Source organism: Talaromyces atroroseus (assembly GCF_001907595.1).
Source record: "Talaromyces atroroseus strain IBT 11181 chromosome Unknown scaffold_8, whole genome shotgun sequence".
Classification (NCBI taxonomy): domain Eukaryota; kingdom Fungi; phylum Ascomycota; class Eurotiomycetes; order Eurotiales; family Trichocomaceae; genus Talaromyces; species Talaromyces atroroseus.
In genome coordinates this window covers 1,195,894-1,221,618 of record NW_017971440.1, presented here as the reverse complement: position 1 = coordinate 1,221,618, position 25,725 = coordinate 1,195,894, and the positions used below count along the sequence as shown (strand labels likewise).

General features: G+C 46.7%; 8 protein-coding genes across 8 annotated transcripts; 3 read left to right on the top strand and 5 right to left on the bottom strand.

Moving 5' to 3' along the window:
- Window positions 1-231: 231 nt before the first annotated feature.
- UA08_06335 (hypothetical protein) lies at window positions 232-943 on the bottom strand (the record flags this gene model as incomplete). Its single annotated transcript, XM_020268647.1, has 3 exons — window positions 232-550; window positions 644-777; window positions 824-943. 3 exons carry the CDS (start codon window positions 941-943, stop codon window positions 232-234), a joined length of 573 nt encoding a protein of 190 aa, XP_020118639.1.
- Window positions 944-2,574: 1,631 nt separating this feature from the next.
- Window positions 2,575-4,445, top strand: UA08_06334 (hypothetical protein; the record flags this gene model as incomplete). The annotated part of the gene is made up of 4 exons (XM_020268646.1): window positions 2,575-2,931; window positions 2,990-3,149; window positions 3,213-3,342; window positions 3,398-4,445. The coding sequence occupies 4 exons, from the start codon at window positions 2,575-2,577 to the stop codon at window positions 4,443-4,445; spliced, it is 1,695 nt and encodes a 564-aa protein (XP_020118776.1).
- A 153-nt stretch (window positions 4,446-4,598) lies between these two features.
- UA08_06333 (hypothetical protein) lies at window positions 4,599-6,270 on the bottom strand (the record flags this gene model as incomplete). Its single annotated transcript, XM_020268645.1, has 4 exons — window positions 4,599-5,226; window positions 5,283-5,859; window positions 5,921-6,013; window positions 6,069-6,270. 4 exons carry the CDS (start codon window positions 6,268-6,270, stop codon window positions 4,599-4,601), a joined length of 1,500 nt encoding a protein of 499 aa, XP_020118777.1.
- A 1,068-nt stretch (window positions 6,271-7,338) lies between these two features.
- On the top strand, window positions 7,339-11,645 carry UA08_06332 (hypothetical protein; the record flags this gene model as incomplete). The annotated part of the gene is made up of 8 exons (XM_020268643.1): window positions 7,339-7,390; window positions 7,443-7,628; window positions 7,685-7,768; window positions 7,835-8,152; window positions 8,213-8,556; window positions 8,619-8,789; window positions 8,853-11,496; window positions 11,554-11,645. The coding sequence occupies 8 exons, from the start codon at window positions 7,339-7,341 to the stop codon at window positions 11,643-11,645; spliced, it is 3,891 nt and encodes a 1,296-aa protein (XP_020118774.1).
- Window positions 11,646-12,022: 377 nt separating this feature from the next.
- On the bottom strand, window positions 12,023-13,184 carry UA08_06331 (hypothetical protein; the record flags this gene model as incomplete). The annotated part of the gene is made up of 4 exons (XM_020268642.1): window positions 12,023-12,061; window positions 12,116-12,208; window positions 12,260-12,474; window positions 12,551-13,184. The coding sequence occupies 4 exons, from the start codon at window positions 13,182-13,184 to the stop codon at window positions 12,023-12,025; spliced, it is 981 nt and encodes a 326-aa protein (XP_020118775.1).
- A 430-nt stretch (window positions 13,185-13,614) lies between these two features.
- UA08_06330 (hypothetical protein) lies at window positions 13,615-15,217 on the bottom strand (the record flags this gene model as incomplete). The annotated part of the gene is made up of 4 exons (XM_020268641.1): window positions 13,615-14,453; window positions 14,517-14,759; window positions 14,813-14,890; window positions 15,016-15,217. 4 exons carry the CDS (start codon window positions 15,215-15,217, stop codon window positions 13,615-13,617), a joined length of 1,362 nt encoding a protein of 453 aa, XP_020118780.1.
- Window positions 15,218-17,368: 2,151 nt separating this feature from the next.
- UA08_06329 (ATP-dependent RNA helicase HAS1) lies at window positions 17,369-20,493 on the bottom strand (the record flags this gene model as incomplete). Its single annotated transcript, XM_020268640.1, has 10 exons — window positions 17,369-17,612; window positions 18,214-18,481; window positions 18,618-18,798; window positions 18,861-19,019; window positions 19,077-19,106; window positions 19,173-19,500; window positions 19,553-19,625; window positions 19,678-19,820; window positions 19,881-19,963; window positions 20,026-20,493. 10 exons carry the CDS (start codon window positions 20,491-20,493, stop codon window positions 17,369-17,371), a joined length of 1,977 nt encoding a protein of 658 aa, XP_020118781.1.
- A 1,661-nt stretch (window positions 20,494-22,154) lies between these two features.
- On the top strand, window positions 22,155-25,373 carry UA08_06328 (hypothetical protein; the record flags this gene model as incomplete). Its single annotated transcript, XM_020268639.1, has 4 exons — window positions 22,155-22,380; window positions 22,647-22,790; window positions 23,060-25,261; window positions 25,294-25,373. The coding sequence occupies 4 exons, from the start codon at window positions 22,155-22,157 to the stop codon at window positions 25,371-25,373; spliced, it is 2,652 nt and encodes an 883-aa protein (XP_020118778.1).
- Between the last annotated feature and the right edge of the window lie 352 nt (window positions 25,374-25,725).

The window sequence follows — 25,725 nt, the reverse complement described above, 5'->3', positions numbered from 1 at the left end:
GCTGTTTACGGACTTTGGGAAAACAGAGCATAAAGAGAGAACCTTGAAATACTTTTCGGGCATTTCTAGTTAGTTTCGCGTTTTTCTTTAGGGTATCCAAAGGTTTTCTTAGCCTGATATATCAAGGGTCTGTGCACGTGGGTATAATAATGTATAATACACTTGATATGTCAACTGTCTTGAGGTGACAACGACGTGTGCCCTGAACTGTTTCGATAAAATAAATAATCATTACAGTCCCAAGATAACCAAAGCCAACGCGGCCGCAAAGCTACCGACGGCGCAGGGGTCATCACTCGTTGTTCGTCCAACACCATTTGTATTCGATACTGATGATCGTGTCGCCGCTGTTTGCGATGCTGTAGATTCAAGCACGGTCGCTCCTGTCGAGGCAGCAGCGGTAATGGTAACAGGTAAAAACATTGTTGACGCAGCTGTGATGGTGGTAGTTGAAGTGCCAGTGTATTGGCCGGCACCTGAGCCACTGATGGTAGATGTACAGCTCACTGTGGCAGAATCGGCCAGGTCACATGATATATACGCAGAGATACTAAAGCAGCATGGTAAAAGTCAGCTATTATTTATCCTTTCATCAGAGGTACCGCCTTGCAGCATCTATTCATAATGTTGCAGCCATTCTTACTCATCCGCGGCATCAATTATATTATACATGGCTGTCTGAGGGCCCTCAATAGCTGTCATCGCACCATCGACGCCGCATTTTTCGGCATCAGTCCCAGGAGGACAGGCAATGGAATAGGTGGTAGTTGAATGATTCTATAAAGGATTAGCTGAGGATGGTCCAAGTTGTTGATTGCCATACACTACCGATCACAGACCCAACCAGCGTTTGCGGTTCGACCATTGGCAGGAAAAGACTTGTGACGGATTGTGCGATTGCACACCGCATGAAGAGAGCCCAGAGCACTACTACCGGGACCATTGTGGTTGCATATATCGAGTTATATTTTTTCGGCGACAAAGTACGTAAGGTAGAATAGCTTAGAGTTTGGGTCGACGAGGTAATTATTCAGAATATAGTACGAGATAGAGACTTCTATACACCATCTAAATCCAGATTTAGTCGGACTTTCAGCACGCTCCGAAGACCGGCAGAAATCGCCGCGTATATGCAGGAAAAATTGCGTCGGAGTGTCTATACGGAGTATCTCCTCTACTCCGAGTCTCTTGGAAGGTAGGAACATGTTAAGCATGTACGTAAGAATTATAACTCATAAAGGGTCAGACGTGAATGGACCAATTCGGGTCATACTATTGCCTAGTAAGGCAATTCCCAGCCCGCCGTCCTATCGTGTCTAGACAGGATTACCAAGTATATACTACACCTATCCGTACCTACGTATAATTCAAAAGCCACCACGATCTCGACTATTCTCACGAAAAAGTTTCATTCGCAGGATTTTTCGGAGTCTCCGACGAAGGGGGATCTACAGTCTGTGTAACACGGAAGCCATATCCATAACAATTAGGTATACTCGCATATCCGCAAGGGAGGGGGGGTTATGCGCCTCAAAATCCTTCTCGATATAGAAACTGAGGATCAAATCAGGGAGTTCCTGCTACTTATGTTCATCAGAAACCTCAATTTCTCTTTACTGCAAGATTTTTTTCTTCTAAATATCCCCTATATGTACGTACCCATTCGTAATCACGAAGGCGGCTTCCAGGGGGTTCCCAAGCTGTATGTTGCAATTGCTGCATGATTTTTGCCTTTCGTAGTCTTTTATTCTATTCGGATGCCATTGGCTCAGAGTGTCCTTTTGAGGGTTACATTTTAATGTGTGGTTTGTGAATACATCGACTACAATGCTATTGGTATGTGATGTAAACTATCTATTAGATGGCTGTATGCAATAAGTATATGTATATGCTTACCAAGTTTCATTGGTCGTAGCACTGTGAAATGATTGAGAGGGTGTTGCATTTTCTGAGTAGAGAAAATCTCAATTGATGTTAAACAGCTATGTGCAAATCTCTACCCATAACTTTGTAGTACTCGAGTATAATGAGCGATATCCTAAGACAATACTAACTGTAAATTGGATGGCCTTATACACAGAGACATGATTTGCTACGCACAAGTAAGAAGAACAATACAGGAAATTGCGGTGCCCTGTAGATGCACAGTGAGCAATGATCATAATATCACAGACATTGGTGTTAAATAAGCTGTCGTACGTCAATTTTATTTGGCACATTGCCGCTGAGCCAATCATTTAAATGAAGGCTTATAAGGATCTATATGTACTCATCTGTTGGCATTCCACAACCTCGTTCCTGGCATTGATGCAAGCAAGGGAGACACTGATGTGCGCCTTTCCTTACCACTTTGTTTATTTATTTTTCAATTCTTTAATCTTCCCCTGGATCACGATATTGAAATCACAATTCTTAAACCACACTTATGTAAATCTCGCTGTTGCAACTCTTTCAAATGTTTATATTGTCCATCCACCGATAACAACGACACGACTAACTAGACAGGAGAGCAAGTAACGGGAGCGGCAAATGTCTGGGAGCACAGAGAGTACGGGCTCCTCATCACATATAGAGATGACAGTCCATGTGGATGCAAAGTCCATTGGGAAAGAGGAGGAGCATGATGCTTATTTCCAGCAGAACGAAGAAGAGCAAAAACTCAATGTACAGAACGATCCCGACCAACCCCAAACCAAGAACGAGCAGGATGAACCTGAATATCCAGGTATAGTCAAAGTCATCTTGATAGTGTCGTCGCTATTTATCACCGTGTTCCTAGTGGCACTTGACCAGACAATTATCGGCACAGCCATTCCGAAAATCACTGATCAATTCCATTCCGTTGGAGACGTTGGATGGTATGGAAGTGCGTACTTCCTGACATCGACGGCTCTTCAGCCAACATACGGTCGCATCTACAAGATTCTGAGCGTAATGCTACCCCGCTCCTTTGTCTGGCCACCTCTATTTCTGACGAATGCGACACTAGGTTAAATGGGCCTTTCTCGCTGCTATCTTTGTCTTCGAACTTGGTTCCCTGATGTGTGGTGTCGCTCCGAATAGTTCTGTTTTGATCGGTGGTAGAGCCGTGGCTGGCTGTGGTACTGCGGGAATCTTCTCAGGATCCTTGATTATTCTCAGCTATTGTAGTGAGTACTTGCCTGGCAAGAACTTAGTAGTGATTCTATGCCTGACATTGCTTTGATCTATAGTCCCCCTCCGACAACGTCCTATGGTGTTTGGTCTTTTCAGTGCTGTCTGGGGCCTGGCATCTGTCGTCGGACCGCTTCTCGGCGGTGCTTTCACCGATCACGTCTCCTGGCGGTGGTGTTTTTATATTAAGTGAGTTAGTTCCATTGTTTCAGTTGTATTCAGCCGAAACTAATATATTTGCAAGCCTGCCCATAGGAGGTCTTGCGGCCGTAGTCGTCCTGGCAATCCTCCATATTCCTCAGAAAGAAAGCCCCGAAACCCCATCCTGGAAACAGAAAATGATGGAGCTCGATCTTATCGGCGCAGCACTCTTGATACCCGCTATTGTCTGTCTTCTCCTCGCGTTGCAATGGGGTGGGAGTAAATACGCATGGTCCAACTCTCGCATAATCGGCCTGTTTATTGGTTTTGGATTGATTATCATATTGTTCGCATTCTCACAGTGGAAGCTTGGGGACCGAGCTACTCTTCCACCACGCATTCTTAAGAAGCGATCGGTATGGTCAGCTTCTATATTTGCCGTGTGCTTTGGAGGAGCCTTTTACCTCCTCATGTACTATCTCCCCATTTACTTCCAATCGGTCAAGGACCACTCGGCGACAAAATCGGGCATTGACCTGCTCCCCATTCTTCTTGCATCTGTGATATCGTCGATCTTATTGGGTGGTGTGATTACCATTGTTGGCTACTATACCCCGTTTCTATTATTCAGTACTGTTCTCTTCTGTATCGGTACTGGCCTCTTGACGACTTACAGTCCTACTATATCGACTGGGAAATGGATCGGATATCAGATTCTTGCGGGTAGTGGTATCGGTGCGGGATTCCAAGTGCCCATGACAGCTGTGCAGACGGTTCTATCCCAGGACGATATACCTATCGGGTCTGCGATCGTTGTGTTTTCCCAAAGTTTGGGTGGTGCGCTGTTCATATCCGTTGCTCAATCGGTTTTCCAAAATGGGCTGGTCAGCTATCTGGATTCGCACTCTGAGGATATCGAGTCAAGTGTTATTGTGGGTGCCGGTGCAACTGGTGTTCGACAAGTACTTGCGCAAATGGGCAAGTTGAATGAGCTTCCTACCGTGGTAAATGCTTATATGAATGGCCTGGGTAACGCTTACAGAGTGAGTTTGGCACTGACTTGCCTGGCGTTTATTGTCTGTCTTTTTGTGGAGTGGAAGAGTGTTAAGAAGGAGAAAGGGGGTGGGCTAGAGCCTTCGTTGGCTGTTTGATTGGCATGTGTTATATTTTTACCCTATTACACTTTTAATTTGCGACCTACACATATGTTTACGACTTAGACTTTCTTTCATAATTGATGCTATCACTATGTTATTATTTCTATCGAATATACTGACATTAATTGACTAAAACTTGGCGAAATGTTAAACCTCCGTGACTGTTTCTGTAGGATTTTCACCCTTGTTCAGCTTCTCCTCGATATATTCATCAGTCTGGTCCGCCTCTGTTTCAACTGCCTTCTTGGTCGGAAATTTATAGGCAAACCAGACAATGACCGGTATACCAATGATATATATACCCCAGAAGGCAGCATTGACTTTGTACCCATACCTGTAGTTCGGAGCCTCCTGGGCAGGATAGGCATAAAGGGGCACCCAGGCATTGAAAACATACCCCATGGTGTTCAGCCAGCCGAGCAGAATTGCTCTCTCTTCGGCACTTTGTCCGCATAGTTCATTGCCCCAGGCAAAAAGTAAAGCACCAGTTCCCACGGGTGCGAAAGTCATGTACCATGCAAAGTACTTTGCGCCGAAGGAGATGTTCCATACCGAGAGCAATATGCCCCCAAGCAAGCCTAGAGCGCCACCAGCCATAATAACGGGCCATCGCACTCCGATGGCGTCGGAGGCGACGGCATAAACAAGAGCCATAACAATTTCGACCGCATAGCCTCCCGAGGGAATGACGTTGATTTTGGCCACGGAGTACATGTCGAGAGACTTAAGCCAGAGGTTCATGTAAGAGGCAATGTGCAGTGCGAGGACGTATGCCCTAGTGTTTCTTGGTAAGTTTGTGTGTGTTAAGTTAGTAAGAAGAGCAGAACTTACACATATGGAATAACCATCACGTATGGAGGCCAATTGGTGAGGGCCTTCTTCAGCGTCGACCATGTTATTCCCTTGGGCGCAGCTCGTCCGGCACGGTTCATACGCGCGATAGCCACATCCTTATCGACCTGTTTCAGATAGAAAGCTCGTGAATTGGATGGGGCATCGGGGATCAGCCAGAACCCCAGGATCGCGATAGGAATGGAAATGACGCCGTCAAAAATAAACAGCCATCTCCACCCTTTCAGTCCATCGTACCCATTCATACCATTATAGATTCCGGCCTGCAAGAAGCCGCTAAACATCTGGGCGGCGGCAGAGCTCTGTTGAAAGATGACGGATCGCTTGCCGAGTTCTTGCGGCGTATACCAGTTTCCGAGCAAGGTCATCATACCAGGGTAGGCGGACGCCTCACAGATTCCGACGAGAAACCGGATGGCGTATATGGTTTTGTAATTGGGAGCAGCAGCCATGCACATAACCAGAGCACCCCAGATCAGTTCCAGGGCAGGAAGCCAGCGCGACGGACGAATGCGCATTTGGATAAACTGGGAAGGAAGAGTGCCGACGATATAGCCTGTTATTGTTATGATTAGTATGTGAGTATGCGCACGTATTGAAGTCGCAAAGTAACGTACCAATAGTCCAGCACGTAGTCATCCAGTTAAGCTGGTTGCCGTACAAATTAAGATCTTCTTTCATACCGCTGACATAGGCATTGCTGATGTTCGCTAGACGGTTCTTAGCAAGACGCCCAGATACAGATAATGAGGCGGGAAAACACACTGGAATCAAGGTACATGACGAAATAATAGAAGCATGCCCAAATCAAGTAGAACGAGTCAAGCCTCCGCACTAGGCGGTGCTCTTCTTGGGGCTTGTCATCGAGCGAATCCCAGAGGACACCAAGGATCCTCTTCCCGATGGAGGGCTTCTTCTTCTCGGTTCTGGCGACACTCTGGTCGTGGTCGTATGTAGTGGCGGCCATCTCTCACTAACACTACCGAGATAAACTCAATAAAGGTGCCGCAGGAGGAGTGAACAGTTCTTTATGTGAGACGCGAGACGACTTATAATCTTCTTATATATATACCTATATCTCGACCCAACTAATACGATAGCTTGAAGCTTGGCTCGTTGCTAACCAAACTGCCGGTAGTGGCGCCCAAATGGCGTGATTGTTGACACGCAATGGGCTTACGGCATGTTATGACTTTTACTATGACTGTTTCCTGCTTGACTTATATTAGTTGGAGCGAGTTTTGCGTGCAACGCAACGAGAAACAGGATAAAAAGGTAGTTTAGAAAAATGAAGCGAAAAAAAAAGCACAAAGTATAAGAATGGCGTGATGGCAGAGGGGCTCTGCGTTATCGCGGCCCAGTGCCGAATCTGGCAATTCTGCCCCGATCGGGAAAAATCTGGAAGTTGCCGAAAACGTAAACTTAGGGCTAACCTCCTCTCCCTGCACAGGTATTGCTGGTATCTTCGCGTTCATCTGAGCTCAACCTTGCACTGCGCATTTTGCAGAGCAGCAGAAACGCAGTCTGGACGATGGCTATTATAAGAATATGCCAGCACGGGGACCTCCGTAGGGAGTATTAGCACTTGAACACGATGATAAGTCTTATCTCGCACGTTGGGTCCCGGCGCGGGCTTTTCTCCGAGACCAATCTCGTTGAGCCCCGCCATTAGAGCTTATTTCTTACTTCTTCTTTCACGGAGCGGCGTTGGCACTCCGTAGCCTGGCCGATGACTCGAAAGTATACATCCGCATCCACGGCATTGACGAGTAGATACTAGGCACTTGTAACGGCGAGAAAACTGCAGATTTTGGATTTGGGTTATGTATGGAGTCGCACGCGTGAAAATTTTGCCACGTGCTGCGATATCGGTTTTGTTCGTCCCGCTGTATGGAGCCCCACCAGGGAATAGTTAGTTATTGCGTTATCGATAGGAGTATGAATCTCTGACTTGTTGAAGCAAACTAATATTATTTCTGGACGAAGCAAAACTGTACTTGCGCGACTTCAGGTACTGAAGGTCAACGGCGCAGACATGGCGGTTACAAATACTCACGGAGATATAGGCGGCGTCCGGATATCTATAGGTATGGTAATACTACATATCGACATAGAAGCCGTTTCTGACATACGTTTCAGACCGAGGCGGCACATTCTGCGATGTTATTGCCCAAATACCTGGACAGAATGACCTCGTTTTCAAGCTTTTATCCGTCGATCCTCAAAACTACCGTGATGCGCCAACAGAGGCAATCCGGCGGGTATTGCAGACCGTTGAGGGTCGTGAAATATCAGCTGGTGAAAAGCTGAATGCGTCTACAATCGGTATGTCATCCGCTTATTCGACACTTGTCAAAATTTGCGCTGAACAACCTTCATAGAGTCGTGTCGCATTGGAACTACTATTGCGACCAATGCTCTTCTGGAACATAAAGGAAAGCGCTTTGCTCTCCTGACAACCAAGGGTAGGCGCTAATAATATATTCAGCATGTTCCAGCCATCATAAAGCCAGCGTTGATGATTGTTATAGGTTTCAGAGATCTGTGTGAAATTGGCGACGGCTCCCGTCCAAAGCTTTTTGACTTGAATATCCGGAAACCTGAAGTTCTATTCGACCAGGTTGTAGAAGTCGAAGAACGAGTGACCATAGAAAACTACGAATTAGACCCATTTCCCCATCCAGATCTTGATGCGACAGACCCTGCACTGGTTAAAACGAACAGTGGCGAGGTTATTCGTGTTTTGCAGCCTGTAGATGTTGAAGCAACTCGCCAGCAGCTCAGGAAACTCCGCGATGCGGGTTTTACATCGATTGCGGTTTGCTTTATGCATTCCCACATCTTCCCAGGTACTTATATGTCTGGAAATTACACATTGTCAATTTTGACATGTTAACCCGTCGACTTAGATCACGAAATACTTGTGGGAGGCATTGCGCGGGAAGAAGGGTTTGGTTCTATATCACTTTCATCCGAGATCAGTCCACGAATAAAGATACTCCAGCGAGCAACCGCTGTGTGCACCGACGCATATCTATCTCCCATTGTTCGAACATATGTTGAAGACTTTCTAAGTGGATTCGCCGTGCCTCCGCAGCGAGTCGAGTTCATGTCTTCGGACGGCGGATTGCGCCCAGCACAAAATTACACAGGCAATGCGGCTTTGCTCAGTGGTCCCGCCGGTGGGGTTGTTGGTGTTGCCAAGTCATGTTACGATTTGAAGGATCCCAAGGCTTTAATTGGTTTCGATATGGTCAGTTATTTCATGATTCATGCAACGAGAATGCTGTGACGTCTAATCGTGGTACCTAAAAGGGCGGCACAAGCACCGATGTCTGTCGCTACGATGGGAAATTCGACCATATAAGCGATACAACGATTTCAGACCGCAAGGTTTACACGCCAATGCTTAACCTGAACACCGTGGCAGCAGGAGGTGGATCGAAGCTGTTTGTGAGAAATGGGCTATTGGCCGTTGGTCCAGAGGTATGGAAACCAACGTTGTAAATGAATCTGAAGCGTTCGTCTAACTCAATCAAAAAATGACAGAGTGCCGGCGCACATCCAGGCCCTGCATGCTATCGAAAAGGGGGACCACTCACCATTACCGATGCAAATCTCTTCCTCGGTCGACTAGTAGTATCGTCCTTTCCCGCCATATTTGGCGAGCACGCAAACGAGCCTTTGGACACTGACATCGTCGCCGAAAAATTCGCCCAGTTGACTGAAGCCGTTAATGCGGAATCCGCAGTCAAGTTCACGCCTGAGCAGGTAGCTCTAGGCTTCATCAAGGTCGCTAATGAGAGCATGTGCCGGCCGATACGCAATGCGACTGAAGCCAGAGGGTTTGCGACGTTGGACCATAATCTTGTCAGTTTTGGAGGAGCTGGAGGTCAGCATGCTTGTGCGATTGCTTCCAATCTCGGCATTCGTAGGATTCTCATCCACCGCTTCTCGTCTCTGCTGTCGGCGTATGGAATTAGTCTCGCCGAGATCACCTCAGAGGCAAGCGAGTCGTTATCGGTCGCATTGTCACCAGAAACAATGTCCCGGATAGAGGAACGAGAAAGTGCTATTAAGTCAAAACTGGAGAAAGAGTTGCACAGTCAGGATATCATTGGCGATACAATTGAGTTTGAAGTGTTCCTCAATCTGCAGTACAAGGGGATGGACACAAGTCTGAGCGTCGAGAAACCGTCTGATGGTGACTATAGCGCGGCTTTCACTCGCCTGCACCTGCGAGAATTTGCCTTCACGACGAACCGCGAGATCGTGGTTGATAGTATCCGCGTGCGGGCAACAGCAAAGAATTTCAATGAGAAGGAGTCACAGTCTGTATCAGATGAGCTGGCAGCTGCAAAGTCAAGTAACAACAACATTCCATCTGCGAGAACGCATCAGCGAGTCTTCATCGATGATGAATGGGTGTCCACCCCTATATTTGAACTTGACAATCTAGTGATAGGCTCTCGTATCACCGGGCCGGCAATCATCACCGACAAGACGCAGACCATCCTCATTGAACCGAACTATGAATGCCATCTCACCGGACGTCACGTTATAATCGACAAAGTCGCGGGCAAAGAATCATCGATTCCATCACAAATCAGCACAGAAACAATTAATCCTGTTCAACTCTCCTGCTTCGCCAATCGATTCATGTCCATTGCCGAGCAAATGGGCAACACCTTGCAGCGTACATCAATCAGTACCAGTATCAAAGAGCGACTAGACTTTTCGTGTGCCATCTTCTCGCCTGACGGCGGCCTGGTGGCTAACGCACCACACATCCCAATCCATTTGGGCAGCATGCAGTTCGCCATACAGTATCAGCACAAGCTTTGGGGCGACAAGCTGAAACCCGGAGACGTTCTTCTCACCAACCACCCGGAAGCTGGTGGCACGCATTTGCCTGATCTAACGGTTGTTACACCAGCATTCTATGACAATCAACTGATCTTCTACGTTGCCTCCCGCGGCCATCACACGGATATTGGAGGAATCGGCATTACTAGCATGATTCCGGACTCAAAGGAGCTGTGGCAGGAAGGCATGGCAGTCAAGTCGATCAAGATCGTTAGCGAAGGCGTCTTCCTTGAAACCCAAGTCAGAGAACTCTTCGACAAAGTAGCAGAATACCCCGGTTGCAGCGCAACACGTCGGATTAACGATAACATATCCGACATCAAGGCTAAAATATCCGCGAATCAGCGCGGCATCTTGCTGATCAAACGGCTCTGTGAGGAATTCACTCTGCCTGTCGTGCATCTATATATGGGGGGTATCCAACGCAATGCGGAACACGCAATAAAGAAACTGTTCCGCGAACTATATGTCAAAACTGGAGGCAAGCCGCTCAGAGCAGTGGACTGGTTTGACGATGGCACTGCGGTGCAGGTGAAGATTACAATCGATGGTGAGCGTGGAACCGCCGTGTTCGATTTTGCAGGCACTGGGGCTCAGACTTATGGAAATATGAATATGCCGGTGTCCATCACGCACTCGGCTATCATCTACGTTCTGAGATGCATGGTTGATATGGATATTCCTCTGAACCAGGGCTGTTTGTACCCGTGCGAGATCCGCATTCCAGAAGGCACAATTTTGAACCCATCATCAACTGTCGCGATCTGTGGCTCGACCATCTCGAGTCAGCGCGTGACAGACGTGATCCTACAAGCCTTCGGCGCCGCTGCTGGCAGTCAGGGCTGTGCGAATAGTCTTGGTTGGGGCATGGGTGGCAAAGATCCGCTGACGGGGGTTGTTACTCCAGGATGGAATTATGGCGAAACGGTCGGTGGAGGAAGCGGTGCAGGACCAACATGGCACGGCACACATGGAGTCAATGTCCACTCTACAAACACAAAGGCCACGGATCCGGAAGTCATTGAGAAGCGGACGCCGGTCATCGTGCGGCGCGATGTCATTAACCGCGGCACGGGCGGCAGAGGCTTGTATAAAGGCGGTGATGGGATGACGCGCGAAGTCGAGGCTCGCATACCCATGAAATTCAGTATTTTGTCTGAGAGGAGAGTGTATAGTCCTTATGGTCTTGAGGGAGGAGAGCCGGGGAGTGTAGGAGTCAACTTCATTTTCAAGAAGAATGTGCATGGTGAATTGGAGAAGATCAATATTGGCGCTAAAGCGGTTGTGTCTCTGAATGCTGGGGATTATATTCAGATTAATTCGCCAGGTGAGTTTTTCTCTTACCCGATATTCCAGAAGACTCTATGCTAATGAACAAAAATAGGTGGTGGTGGCTGGGGCAAGCCTTCAGAAGATCAAGATAAGAGTACGATTGTCGATGGTGTTCGTCCAACGCCCGCCATCAGAGTAGAATGAATGGTCAAGAAATTCAAGAAATTCTAGGAGGTAGATAATATTCAGCGTTAAAGCATATAAGTTGATATCAAGCGAATACATTTTTTAGTTCAAAAGAAAGCTACTACCTCAATGAGAATGGGAATAGCACAATAGGCTCGAATTAAATACTCTCCTCGCTGGCTACAAATTGTTAACAAGCAAATAGTGCTTTTCAATGGAATTTTTATGGTTTTCCAACCTTCCAAATTACTATTATCAGAACATGGCATAATAGAAGTAGACAGGTGGTCTATGGATGTTGATAATTGCATTACGATCAAATCAGATAGATGGATTATCTTGAACACCGAACGACTAACGCGTGGTAGCGCAATTACTCTTCATTAAACAACTGATCAAACACCATCATTAAACTCATAATACTTTGTCCATCTCTGGATGTCGTGTTAGATATGAACATGCGCATCGACAGCCGAGGTCAGACTTACCGTATCATATGGCTTCGACTTATCCACGAATCTGAGGTCGGTTGCCAGTCGAATGACATTATCCGGGTCATTGTTCACCGTCGAGGCATGTATCTACCATATTCGTTAGGAGAAGCCTAAAACTTATGAAATAGGCTAACATACAGCATGTGGCTTGTGTAAGACAACATCTCCGGCTTCATACGCCGACACCAACCACCGCCGGTTGTATTTCCGAGCAAATTCTGCGGGGTATTCGGACAGAAGTCCAGTGGACATCATGTTTTGGTTGAAGGCATTCCTAGCTTGTTCTTCCGTTAAACCGGACTCGAGCGCTTTTCTGGTGAAATCTTGTTCGATCTGCGTTCCTACTGCGTCACCTAGAAGCATTAACCCGTTAGTAAACGCTGTTACAAAAAAAAAAAAAAAAAAAGGTATGAACACCTATTTCCTTACCATCCTCGAGGTATATTAAACCCCCGCCAGTCAGACTGACATCTCCTATCGGGACCCATGCCGTCACGCTGGTCGGGTCGCCATATCTCAAGAATATCTGGTCGTAATGAACGCCAATGGGCTTTGTGCCGGGAACATTATTCCTCAGCAAGGATCGCTTCAACTCCAGGGTATTTTCATTCCAACCCGTAAGCTTTGCCACAAAATCAATCAAGGCAGGGTGCCCCGCGAGGTCCTGCGTATACCAATCTTCATAATGCGCCTGGATGGCTAGGTCGACGAAGGCCTGCGCACTTTCGCCGCCGGGACGACCATCGTTTCCTGTTGCACCGGCACCGATTCCGGGGAAATCTTCTGGGGAGCCATCCGAGTTGAATATTCCCTGGACTGGCTGAGTGTCCTGCTGGAGCACACCGGAAGGTGCCATCATTTCAAAGTATTTGGTGCGCGCGCGAAGGACATCTTCGCGTGGGATAAGGCCCTTCAAGAGGAGCATTCCATCCTCCTCGTAGCGGGCACGGAGAACGTCTAAGGGCTCAGAAGGCGATGACTGCGTAAGAAAGTCGAAGCTTCCTGGGAGCAGAGGGCCATCGTTGACAGCAAGGCCTGCGGTTTGGAGGTCGATGCCGGGCATTTTACTTGTAGCGTGAGAAAATAAATCTCTCAGAAAACTTGACAGTAATTTTCTATGTCCGAGTAGAATTAGAAGGGTGTTTATATACCTTTGTTGGGGAAACCCCATGGAGTCGGGCGTTTTGGTGCGGGGATAATGAGGGGACGCCACCACCAGGAAATCTTGTCTAGACGGATTCCAGATTCCGTTATAGTAGGTAGAATAGGCTGTAGAAGAAAAGTGACTAGACAGAAATACATCCAATTATCGTACCTTACATATATTAGACGATATCCGGTGGCTGAATGGACTCAAATGTCAAAGGCCATTAGGTTTAGGAACCATGGAAATCTGAACCCGAATAATATTTCGCATGAAGTTACTCGCATGTACCCATGCTTCAGCTGTTTTCACTCCGACGAACTACATTATTGCAAGGTGGCACACACTCCTATCCCTCATTCTCATTCTCATCTTCTAACGCACTCTCGGAAATGGGCCGGGCCATAACAGACCTGTTGATGAATTTTCCTCCTGCAAGCTGAGTCCTCCACCCAGTGACTTTCTCGATATCAGTGGTAATTGCGGTAATCGAGGTGAAATAAGCTGGACCCCCTTTCCCCTCTTTGACGTGGCCTCCAAATACCATCCCCATCACATTGGCTGAATCCCTCTGCAAGACAAGCGATCCAGAATCCCCTGGCCCAGCAAAGGTATCACAGTCCTCTGGAATAATGCACCACTCGGAAGTGACAGATCGCATCCCGTCAGCGTCATAAGTGGCTACATAGCTCTGGAGCGGGTTGACTACTCCGTCTGTAACTCCAGTCGCACACCCTTGCTTGTATACCTTAGCGTTCCGTTCAGGCTTCAATGAACCCAAAATTTGACGTGAATCTAGCTGCTGACCACTGCGGTCCTGAACTTTATTGCGTCGAGCGCTAAAAAGCCGATCACTGTCAACTTGAACCAGTGCCCAGTCGAGACGATGATAGTGGCGTGAAAATGCATATCCAGAAGAAGCATACACCGTGCCTAGAATTCTATCACTAACAATTGCTCTGGTAGTATCTCTCTGGATTTTGCTGCGCTGTTGCCTCAATTGTCGTAGCTCGCTTTGTGGAAAAGCCTCCTCGTTGTTACTATGTTTGTATGCAAGTATGTCCGCGCCTAGCTGTACAAGTTGTTTTTTGCTGTGGGATACATCCTCTAGATGAGTGGACAGACTAGGACTGAAGCAATAAATGGGTTGCTCTTCCTCTGCATTGTTGGCAGCGAAGAGATACGAATCTGTAGTTGCAATTTGGGTATGTTAAAACCTTGGAAAATACCGGAAAGTAGAGTAGCAAGTACCTAAACAAGTTGCCATTGGCTGTGCCATTTGCTTCGTATCTGCTGCCTTTAGGTAAGGTCTTACAACATGCTCAGATGTAAGAGCACACTCGGCCACAATATTTCCACTTGCATTAATGAGATTCACAAACCCTCCAAGGGTGCCTACAGTTTCAGGATCGCTGTCAGACCCAATGCTAGAGCCAACCAAGGGACGGGCAGTGAAAAGGTCAACCTTGCCAGGGCGTATTTCGACAGCAAGCTCTATATCATGTCAGCCATTGGATTATAACGCAAGAAAGTTTTGCTAGTACTACCTGTGCATTTGTGGATATCCTGGAAGACATCAAGGAGTCTGTATCTGGCGGAAGATGACGGATCTGGCATTTCTCTCACTGTAATAACAATAAAATGGTCATCGCCATGGGTGCGTTGGAGCAAAGAGCACACCCGTGGTCTACGGACACAGTCCACGACATCAAAATGTATTTCGTTGCTTTCTAGTATATCAATGACGGACAAACAGATGTTTTCTTTGATATAGTAGCAACTCTCGGATGGTTGGCGTTCGCCGGGAGAAACGCTGGCGGCCCCGTGTTCAAGTTCTCTTTTGTCGACATTCTGATGATGGTTGACGGGGCCATGTGCGTGAGAACCTTTTCGTTTCCAAGATAGAAGAAAGATTTCCCTTCGAGGGTCAGACGTTCTGTGTAAGAAGACATCCTGGGGTTTGTGCAAAGTGTTTGCTAGGCAGAGTAAGAAGTCTTGATGGCTGGGAAAAGATAGGGAAAAAATTCGAGTCTTGAGTGAACCATCAAAGACGAAGCATGTGATTGAAAGTGTTTGCAGTTTCATTTTCTGCGGCATGTTGTTCGGGGATAAAGGCACTTGTCAATCAAGCAAGCACTTTTATACCACCAACCTTGGAAGAATACATAAATCCTAATGTCATGATACAGAACCTTGGAAGTCATGTTATTCAGTGTCAAATGTGCAGTAATCACCGCATCCCCATTTCTCAAAATTCACAAGACTTCGTTGAATCATCTAATATCATATGCAAGAACAAAGAATTTGCAGCCAAGGTAGGAGATGCTAAAATGACTTGGGAATGGTTTCTCAGCCACAAAGAAAAATACGAGTCAATTGTAAGGGTCATTTCTGTGTTAACAGTACTATCAACACCAGAGGCAAGCATATAAATACAGCTCCAAAGCAATTGAGTAAAGATCTTTCCCTTGAATCCAAAAGACAACGGTTTCACATTGCTTCCAATTGACCTTAACTCGCACCGCATTCTCGCAAGTACGATATCTCTTGGATAGATTTTGCTGGAACCAGTCTAATTCGTGGAAATTTAGCTTGACAAAAGTTATCACTTGAAAAAAATTCTTACGGAAATGGCTGAGATGAAACAAAAGCGTTCAACAGGAATACCAAAGGTCGACTTTGAAATAGCAGAACTCCTGAAGTTGCCCAGGCGAGAAACGAAGGTTATCAGAACATTGGAGGACAGCTTTCCCGGGTGCTATATTGGAGATCCAACAAGCGCAACTCGGATAGTCTTCGTTATAGGTGCAGGATGGCATTTTGCTGCTGCCGCGACTGTTATCGTAGCCGCCGGCGCCAAAGTGGTGGCATACGAAATGTCCGCAGAAAAGATCGGTTTAAGGCAAATTGGCTTAACGAGAGCAGATGGCTATTTTACACTTGGACAGGTTGTGCCGGTTGCTATATTGATGCCAAATTTCACCGAGGCACAGCTTGCCAATCTACCAAATGTCATCACGAAAATTACGCAAGATGCTAACTATCAAGACTTGGAGGGGAAAAAGAAAAAGACATAGCCATGGTTTTCATGATAGACCAAGGAACACCAGTCGAAGAAAAAGAAATGCAGTACGCCAGCCTTAGCAAGTCGGAGGGGATACCGAAACATGAATTGGTCAAGGTGAAAAACGTTATACGGGAGACATTAAAAGCGGCTGGAGCGCTGCAAATTGAACATCAGGAAGTAACGATTGACATGGTCCAATCATGGCTCGAAGCGAATCAGCCGGTTTGTATGGCCAGTGGTATACAAGTGAATCTGAAGAAGATGGGATTAGATCATCTTGACCACCATCCCCAGCTCGTGAAGGAATTCTGAGCGAACAGTCCAGACACAGCTTATGTTATCGACATGATCACCAAGCAGCAGCAAAAAATACGAGAAGCTCAAGAGAAACAAAAGGAACAAGCCCAGCGTCCAAGAGTTGCAATTATTAGTGGTGGACCGAGTGCTCTAGGTTCTGCGTTGGATCTGCTACAGAGAGTTGATCCTATGTATGCTACTAGAGGTTGTTTGGATTCGTCCGGAAGGAAAGAAGACTGACGTTTCGCATCAGACAAGAAGGCCACCGGCAGGAATCGAGTTTGAACCTATTCCAGGCTTCGTATCCTAGTCAAATCACAGGATGAGCTTACGACACTGCTGGATGTGCATAACCTCAGTAATGGTTTACTGAGAGCTGAAGCGATCTGTGGACATGACAATCTCCAAAAGCTCATGTGTCGGATCACAGAATTACACAATGGAACTCGAAGATGACGAAGTCTCGAAGAAAGAGATTAAAAGGCTCATCAACCGAAACGATCGCGAAGCTACTATCGTAGTGAATGGTGGATACAATCGCATGATTGACTGTATCACGGTGCTGGCGGCATCGCTAGGCTTTCAATGAAAACGGCGTTCAGGTCATAATGGTCTCGCGCGATTCGAAACGGACAGATGAACTTGAGGAAGATCTAGAGAAGCAAGGGACGGATGCATCTGGCACGACGTGGAAGGACGACTAGAAGGGGACACGACTGTCTTTCGTAACGGAAAGTTCTCACTTTGTGTCCGCAATAAGAAGGGGGAAAAGGTTAGCGGAGTACCAGATGTCGATGCCATCATAAACTGTGTAGGGAAGACCAAAGAAACCCCGCTCGTCGAGGCGATGAAGGACAAAGGATACATCCTCGAGACCCCAAGTGAACCCCTGATCAAGCTCCGTTCCAATCACCCGAACCTGTTCGGAAAGTCGTCGTTCTTCAACGATGGCCCGGCTGGGCTTGCTGTCGAGTCTACTTCCTCTATGACAATTGAGCCCTGTCCGGAGGTGATGGAAATAATCCTACCTCTAGGGTGGGAAAAGAGCTTCAATTCTACTCGGCGAATGCTAGGCAAAGTGTAATTTTGGGCCTTCTCTTTTGTGATATAGTTTAGTGAACTGGATTGATTCTTGATTCTGATCAAATTTATATGTTTCTTATTACACTTACGGTGTTTTATGCCGCCGCTATACGAGCATGCGGTATGTAGTAGTCGCAAGAGAGAATCTGCCTCAAGATTTTGCAGAATCTCGGCACACCCGAATATAAGCTAGGAAGAAATGCAGGTCCTGGGAAAGCAGAAGCACGTAACTAAACTAACGATGATTGCGTCCGGATGAACTTAAGCAGTGGGCGCACGTCAACGAGATCAAATGGAAGATGTAAACCGACATCAGAATTTTGTATCATTTGTACATCTCCTGTAATTGTAAAGGTAAACTGCTAAACAACCACAATCAATCAACTGCAGTGAATTGACAAAGTTTGTACAAGTAGCGCCGAACTCCAGCCAATATGCCCACATTATCTTGAGAAACACACTTTTTGATTCACTTCTCTATTATCTTCAAGCTTCGCTTACTCGTCATACTTTCGCTTGAATCGAGCTGCCTGCTTTGGCTGGCTTCCATAGGCTCGTCTTCCCTGCACCTTTTTATCCCTGCTCATGCTCGCACCAAGAGTGATGTCAACTCGCGGGGGGGTCGAGAAACCGAAACTCTTTGCTATCTTGACGAGATCAAGTTTGTTGATGTCGAAGACAGAGCGGAGAGAATGTGACGCGTACGCATTCAGATAGGAGCGGTAACCTTCCTTGGCAGACTTGTTGAGGTAGTAGTTCTGTGAGATGACTATTAAAATAGGATAAGCTTAAGTTAGTATGCATTCTAGTCCATGTGAAAGAAGGGTATTTGTTTACGTTTCTCGACTGTGACTCCAAGTTAGCCAGTGACCTAGAATATTGTATTCGGTGGTAGAGCAACTTACGCTGTGATTGGACATTGATGATCTTTTTCTGAGGGAACTCAAACTCCACAACAGGCACCTTCGCCTCCTTCAAGTGGGTGAGGAAGCCCATCTCGGATGGTTGCAAAAACATCAAACTGCGGCCTTTGGCCTTGGCACCACGGGCAGTACGACCGACACGATGTATGTAATCTCTCGGGTCCTAAGAGGAATAGAAGTTAGCCGCATTGAATAGAATGACTACAAGTTGTGCAAGTAGCTAACATCAGGCGGATCATATTGGACCACATAATCGATCTCTGGAATATCAAGGCCTCTAGCAGCAACGTCTGTACATATGAGGATTCCTCTTTCACTGTTGACGAATTCGAAGAAAGTAGACGTCCGTTTCTGCTGCTTCTGCTTGCCGTGGATTGACAAAACCTATGGAATTTAGTGAGTGACGGACAGGGACTTAACGATGGAAAGAACGTGAATTACCGGCAAATCGATATAGTTAAGTAACTCGGACTAGAAATCGTTAGTAAACAAGCACTAAGTAATAATTTGTCAGATACCGAGGGGCGGAAGACTTACATAGTAGTTGACCGAATTGCAGCTGGAAAGAAACACAATGATCTTCTTCTTCAAGTTTCGCTTGAGAAATGAGAAAAGGAGGAGGAACCGTTTGTCCGAGTCACAAACGACATATCCTTGTTCTAGTCGATCGACAGTGGCGTTTTCCATTCGTGGTACAACATTTATATATAACGGGCCGGGTTTCAAGGAGATACGAGCCAAATCTTCGACCTTTGTTGTTTGTGTGGCTGAGAAAAGTGACGTCTGACGCTCTCCGCTGCCAAGAATTTTCATAATTTGTTTCATTTCGTCCTCGAAACCGATCTCCAAGATTCGATCCGCTTCGCTATAATGGGTTAGTGTGGAATTAAGAGACAAATAGCAGAGGTAGAGCTTACTCGATGACGAGCTGACGCAAGTTCTTGAATACGAAGCCCTTCGTATTCTGTAGGTGATCAAGCAAACGTCCAGCTAAGGAGATGTTAGCCTAGGGTTTCCACGCCGGTGAAAGAATCCAACATACGGGTTGCGACCAAGAGGTTGACGCCCTTCTCCAATTTCTCAGCTTCGGCTCTGCGATTGGCGCCTCCCATAACGATTCCATGCGTTTGTGAGTGTTTTTCTAGCAGTTGGCGGGCAACACCCCAAATCTGTAGAGCTAATTCTCTGTATTCGTCTTCCGTCAGCGCAAGTGACTACGACAGGTCGACATTCGGCTAGCCTTACCGGGTAGGGGACAAGATGAGTACCCCGGTACCGTTCCTAGGCTTGAACTTCAAGCTGTGAAGTAGCTCAATTGCGGGGATCAACTGTTCTACTTGTTAGCGGATGCAAATTATGCCGGCCAAGGGGCCAAAAAAGTTATTCTTACAAAGGCCAACGTCTTTCCAGATCCAGTTTTTGCAGCACCCAAAACATCGCGACCAGCCATCAGCGGCGGGATGGCCCTTTGCTGGATCTCGGTCATTGTCTCGAATCCCATCTCCTTAATGGCCTCCAAGGTACGATCTGAGAGGTTGAGTTCGGTGAACTTTGTTGGCAACGAATCGCCGGTTTGAGGTAGCGAAACTGCGTTGGAAGGCAGGTCTTCAAGTTCGTTTCCTTCTCCCTCGACAAGGTTTTCGGTCGCTTGTTCCGTATTTTCTTGAGCTTGGTCGACCACATCTTCAAGCACATTCGCAGCCACTTCTTCAGAATCATCCTCGGGTCGGTGTGCGGTCTTTTGCTTCTTGGGCTTCTCCGGAGACTCATTCAATTCGGGCTTGGGTGATTTAACCGCTTCGTCCGAGGCATTGTGCTTGCGCTTAACCTTTTTTGAATGCCTTTCGGTAGTCGCCATTTTGTCACTCGACATGTTAGACACTGAAAAAAATGAGGTTGTCGACGATCGCTCCTTCCAAAGGCGGGCGGTTTTTTTTTTTTTTTTTTCCCGTCCGGCATTTTTTTCAACGGAACAATCAGTCACGTGTTAGCTCACCGCCTAAACAAAGGACCAATGAGAAATTAATATCTCTTACCGCTCACGTGCCATACATTGGCCAATCAGGATCATTTAACCTGGGTGCCTGGGTGCCTTATCGAAATCCAAGCAATACTTGGATTCCAGGATCGAAAAGAGGAATTTCACGACCTTATGAAAGTCCTTGAAACGGTTCCAGTGGAGGATGAGCGATTTCACCAACACGGCAACGTCGTGGAGTTGGAGACTCTCATTGACACAGTCGTCATTCCTTCACTTGAAAAATGCTGGCCCACAGTGCTTATTGGTCGACACCGCTAGATGGAACAATAAAGGTTGATGGTTCTAATCAAAATCGTGAAGAGCAAACCAATGATGATTCAAGAGCTCGATGACTTTTCCTGGGAGGAGTTCAAGTAGGTATTCTTTGCTCAACATTTTACGCTTCGTTAGGAATCATTCTAGGGTCTACGAGTCTCTTTGTCTTCATTGCTCTTTTCGAGTTATGTGAATTCCCCAAATATTCGACGACATGATTATAATAACGTATGTATAGACTTGTTATTCCGGTTGCTTTGATGCACTTTCCGTTGCTACTTCGAAAATCAGTCACAATACTACACTTGCTTTTTACTTTTCTGTTTGTAAGAAGTAAATCAATCGATTTTGTATATAATTTTCTCTTACTGGCATAAAATCTATCCTAAGGTAGAAACAAAGTTGGATCATTGATAATTAGAACTCCCATGATATACCAGATATATCAGGCTTGCGCCGTATTCCCAGCTTCTGCTCAACAGCGTGCATGATGCACATATGGATCAGTGGAAACGCGCACAGGAACGCCCGGGCTTGGCATGGCTCGTCCCGCCTGACTAGCCTCATCGGGCAGCGGGGCGCGCCAAGCCGCCACTGCGCTCGGCAACAGGACTTGACATTGCCCCTTCTGGCTTCTTCTTTCAACCATCCGCGCAGTACAGTATCGCTCGCATAATGCTTCTCTGTGCTGTTCCTTGGAGGCTTACTCTATGGTTCGCCTGTTGTTCTGCGCACAGCTGCGGCTCGTTCCGCACGGCATGCCAACGGTTGAATCTTATTCCGATCCTCGTGATCGGATGAGTGGACAATGCTCCTTACAGTGTGTAGCCGGTGGAACGCTGATCATCCCCCGCTTGCTGTTACGTTGCACCTAATGAGTTGGTCCACGCTCCAAAACCTCTGTATCGTGTTCCTTGACAAGTACCTGGGACGGAGCACGTTCCGTTCTCCGGGCTTTTTCGAACGCGAAAACAGGACCGGCAAATCGTCAATTGTTCGAGAGGTGTAACCCATAAAAAACTCCCCGGTCCAAGTAGGTGAGCGTGGAAAAATCGCGACCACAGGGCCGTTACCAGACGGTGAAAATACCAAGTTGTATGCCTGCACAACATGCGTCCAACGCAAGGTAAAATGTGATAAACGCCAGCCGTGTTTCTCATGTTTCCGATCTTCATTGCCCTGCAAGTACCGGGCTATGCCACCATCTCAGCGCCGTAAAATGAATGCCTGGGCTGCTGTGGATGAGCGGTTCCAACGGTCTGCAGGTCTTGACTCAACCCACAGATTCTGGCTGTGTGCAGGCTGATATGAATCTTTCTGATGTACGTGGCCTGGACGCTATTACTTCTTCGGACCTCTTTATGGATTCTTTCTTGGCTGTAGGTGACTGGGCCAATTGGAGTCCTCAGTCGATGATTTATTTTCGACCGTCACAAGCTATAGATCATGGTATGTCATTGGTGGTCAGTCACTTCATGTAAATATATAGAATCTCGTGACATTCGATGGATGCAAATGCTCATTATATATGGTATTTCTCTGCTAATGATACCATGGATTACAAATAAAAACAAACATTACTGTCAGGTCTACAGATCCCACTACATTTGATTGTGCAAAGAAGGTATTCGCTTTGGGCTTTCAGTGGCATGTATGAGATACATCTTTGCGCTCGTGCTTCGGGTGTATGGATCTTCAATGATCCCGATATACAGCAACAGTACTCCCACCGGTCATCAGAGGAAATCGGGTCATCAACAAGCGAAAATCACGTCAGTTGTTTGCCTGTTCAAAGGTCCTCGGTATAGATTATACCGACAGCGGCCAACTGTGGTGGTCAGTTCACGATCTGATCCTTGGTACGTGCAGTAGGCCTTGCTAGATGTGGAAAGCTATGTTGAACCTAGAAGAGTTGTCTCTAGCATCTTCCCCGCAAAGTCAGGGGTGGGACACACACACTGGGGCATGTCTCTACAGCATTTCGGGGTATATCGGGCGAGGGGTTGTTGTTGGGAAGAATGAGCAGTCTAGTGCTAGTTAGACGAGATTGTTAAGAAGCCTAAGCACCCTGGAAACGAACCACCTGCCTGTCCCCTTTCCTAAAAATTCACTTCATAGCGATTTCCAGGACAACGACAGCAAATGACCACTCCTTCGCTCCTAGCTGCTGTGATAGCATTACAGCTCCTGGGAATAGCGGCTGCAATCCCATATTCCCAGTATATTTTAGCCCCGTCGGAAAGATGCATTACTCCTGTTTCTGTGTACAGTATTAACGGTACTGTTCATGATGCAGACGCTTTAACTGCGTCTGGCACTGGGGTCGCTACTTTTGCTGCAAACTCTAACATTACCTATGACCATGGCAAAGACATAGGTGGCCTTGCTTCGTTCACTGTCAGCAATGTGTCACAGAGCGATGCCGGTGAATACATTGGCATTAGTTTCACCGAGTCCTCCCTCTGGATTTCGCCTAATGGCTCGGACGCCACTGCCAACGTTGCTATTGATGAGATCATTTGGTTTCCAATAACTGGCCCAGGATTCTACACCCTTGATGCACAGCACAGTCGTGGTGGCTTCCGCTATCTGAACTTATATCACAATTCAACAGGTACTGTCACTTTAAGCAATCTTACGACATACTTGACCAGTGTTCCGACCTTACAGAACTATACGGGCTACTTCCATGCCGATGATGATGAGAAGCTAAACCGCGTCTGGTACGCAGCTGCCTATACAAATCAACTGTGTACCATTCCCGCAGATGAAGGCAATAGTTTAGTCGACATTGCGGCGACGAATCCAGATATTCCAACCCAATGGTGGTCAAACAGCACACTAACCAATGGCTCCTATGCCTTGGTCGATGGTGCAAAGCGTGATAAACTGATATGGCCCGGGGATTTTGGCATCTCGGTCCCAGCTGTTTTCCTTTCAACGAATGATATAGACTCTCTTAAGGTTTCTATTGAACAATTATTTGCGCAGCAAAACGTCACCACTGGCCAGATGCCATACGCAGCAGCACCTATCGTGGTGGAACCTCCGGATCCTATTACTTCTAGTTTTGCTACCACTTTCTCGTTTACTTACGGACTACATGGTCTTCTTTCATTATACTACTATTATAAATACACAGGAGACGTCGTCTTCGTGAAGGAGCAATGGGATCGCTTTAAGCTTGGCTTAGATTTTAGTCTGAGCTACATCGATTCCTCCGGGCTTGCGTACATCCCCATTGATAATGCGGATTGGTTGCGGAATGACATGGGATGGTATAACATTGAGGTATACTGTCTTTCTCTTGCTAACCTGACAACACTTTGTGAATTGTTGATGATCCTGTACTTACCGTCGCCCAAACAGGCAAATTCAATCTTGGTCTACACACTGAGGGCAGCTTTATCTCTAGCAGAAGCTGTATCCGACTTCTCTGGAACAGCAAACTGGACATCTACCATTAGTGGGATTGAGACCGCTGCTAACGACCTTCTCTGGAACTCAACGGAGGGCCTTTTCAGGGACAACGAAAACAACACAACATTATTTCCACAAGATGGGAATGTCTGGTCAATCATATCTGGTGTAGCCAACAGCACGCAAGCCGTGACAATATCCAACAGCCTTAGGGCTCGTTGGGGTCCGTATGGTGCACCAGCTCCCGAAGCAGGGAATACAGTTTCTCCTTTCATTAGCGGATACGAGCTTCAAGCACATTTCCTGGCAGGACAACCACAGAATGCGATTGACCTCATGCGATTCATGTGGGCAGATTTCATGCTCGATGACCCGCGTATGACGAACTCTACTTTCATTGAAGGTTATGACATTTCCGGCGCACTCCATTATCCAGCTTATGCAGACGATGCACGTATCAGCCACGCGCATGGATGGTCAACGGGGCCACTTACCGCTCTCAGCACCTATCTGGCTGGATTACAGGTCCTGAATTCGACAAATTGGATTGTTTATCCGCGTCCGGGTGATCTGTCCAACGTTGAAGCCGGGTTTGAGTTGTCCTATGGAAGTTATGCTGCAATTTTGAAAGTCAATAAAAGCTCAACGACGGCATGGGCGCCATCATTTCCAGCATCATCCTCATACTGGTTCTCTACACCGGAGGGTAGTACGGGTAGCATAATTTTGGATATTCCCAGATATGATGCTAAAATTACAATTGTTTCCACTGGGAGGAGTGAGTCAAAGGGCTTTTTCTGGACAAGGGAAGTGAATGCCTGGGTAGGGGGCGCAAATCCTCGCGGTATTTCTTTCTGGGGTCCACAGGATTCAACAAATGGTACTCTTGAGGTCAGTGGACTTTCAGGTGGTGAGTACCTTGTAACTATTGAAGAAATATAGGTAGTGGCTCTAGGCCATTCCTTGGTGATGATATACATATTTCGCCAAAGCGCTCTCTACCTAAGAACTTAGCGGGGTGATAAGTAAGCGATGCGTTCAGGCTTGCTAGATTAACTTGGAAGATAATGTTAATTAATCTTTCAAGTGGCTTTGAACTATAAGCTAGATCCCTGAGTGTAGGATTGGTATCCAGCTTGTTTTACGCCAAGATATACAAAATGCACGGTGTTTGTATTGTGCGGAAATTCCAGCATTCTAATTCAGAGCCTGTGTAAATTTGATTAAAATGGGCCATGCGTAACTACTCCGTACTATATTATTATAGAGTGCTGTCCTCAACAGCACTTCCCGTACCTACTAGTATGCATGTATATGCAGGGATTATCCACCAACCAATATATAATCTCAGTTACGCCAGCCAGGCGTTGATAT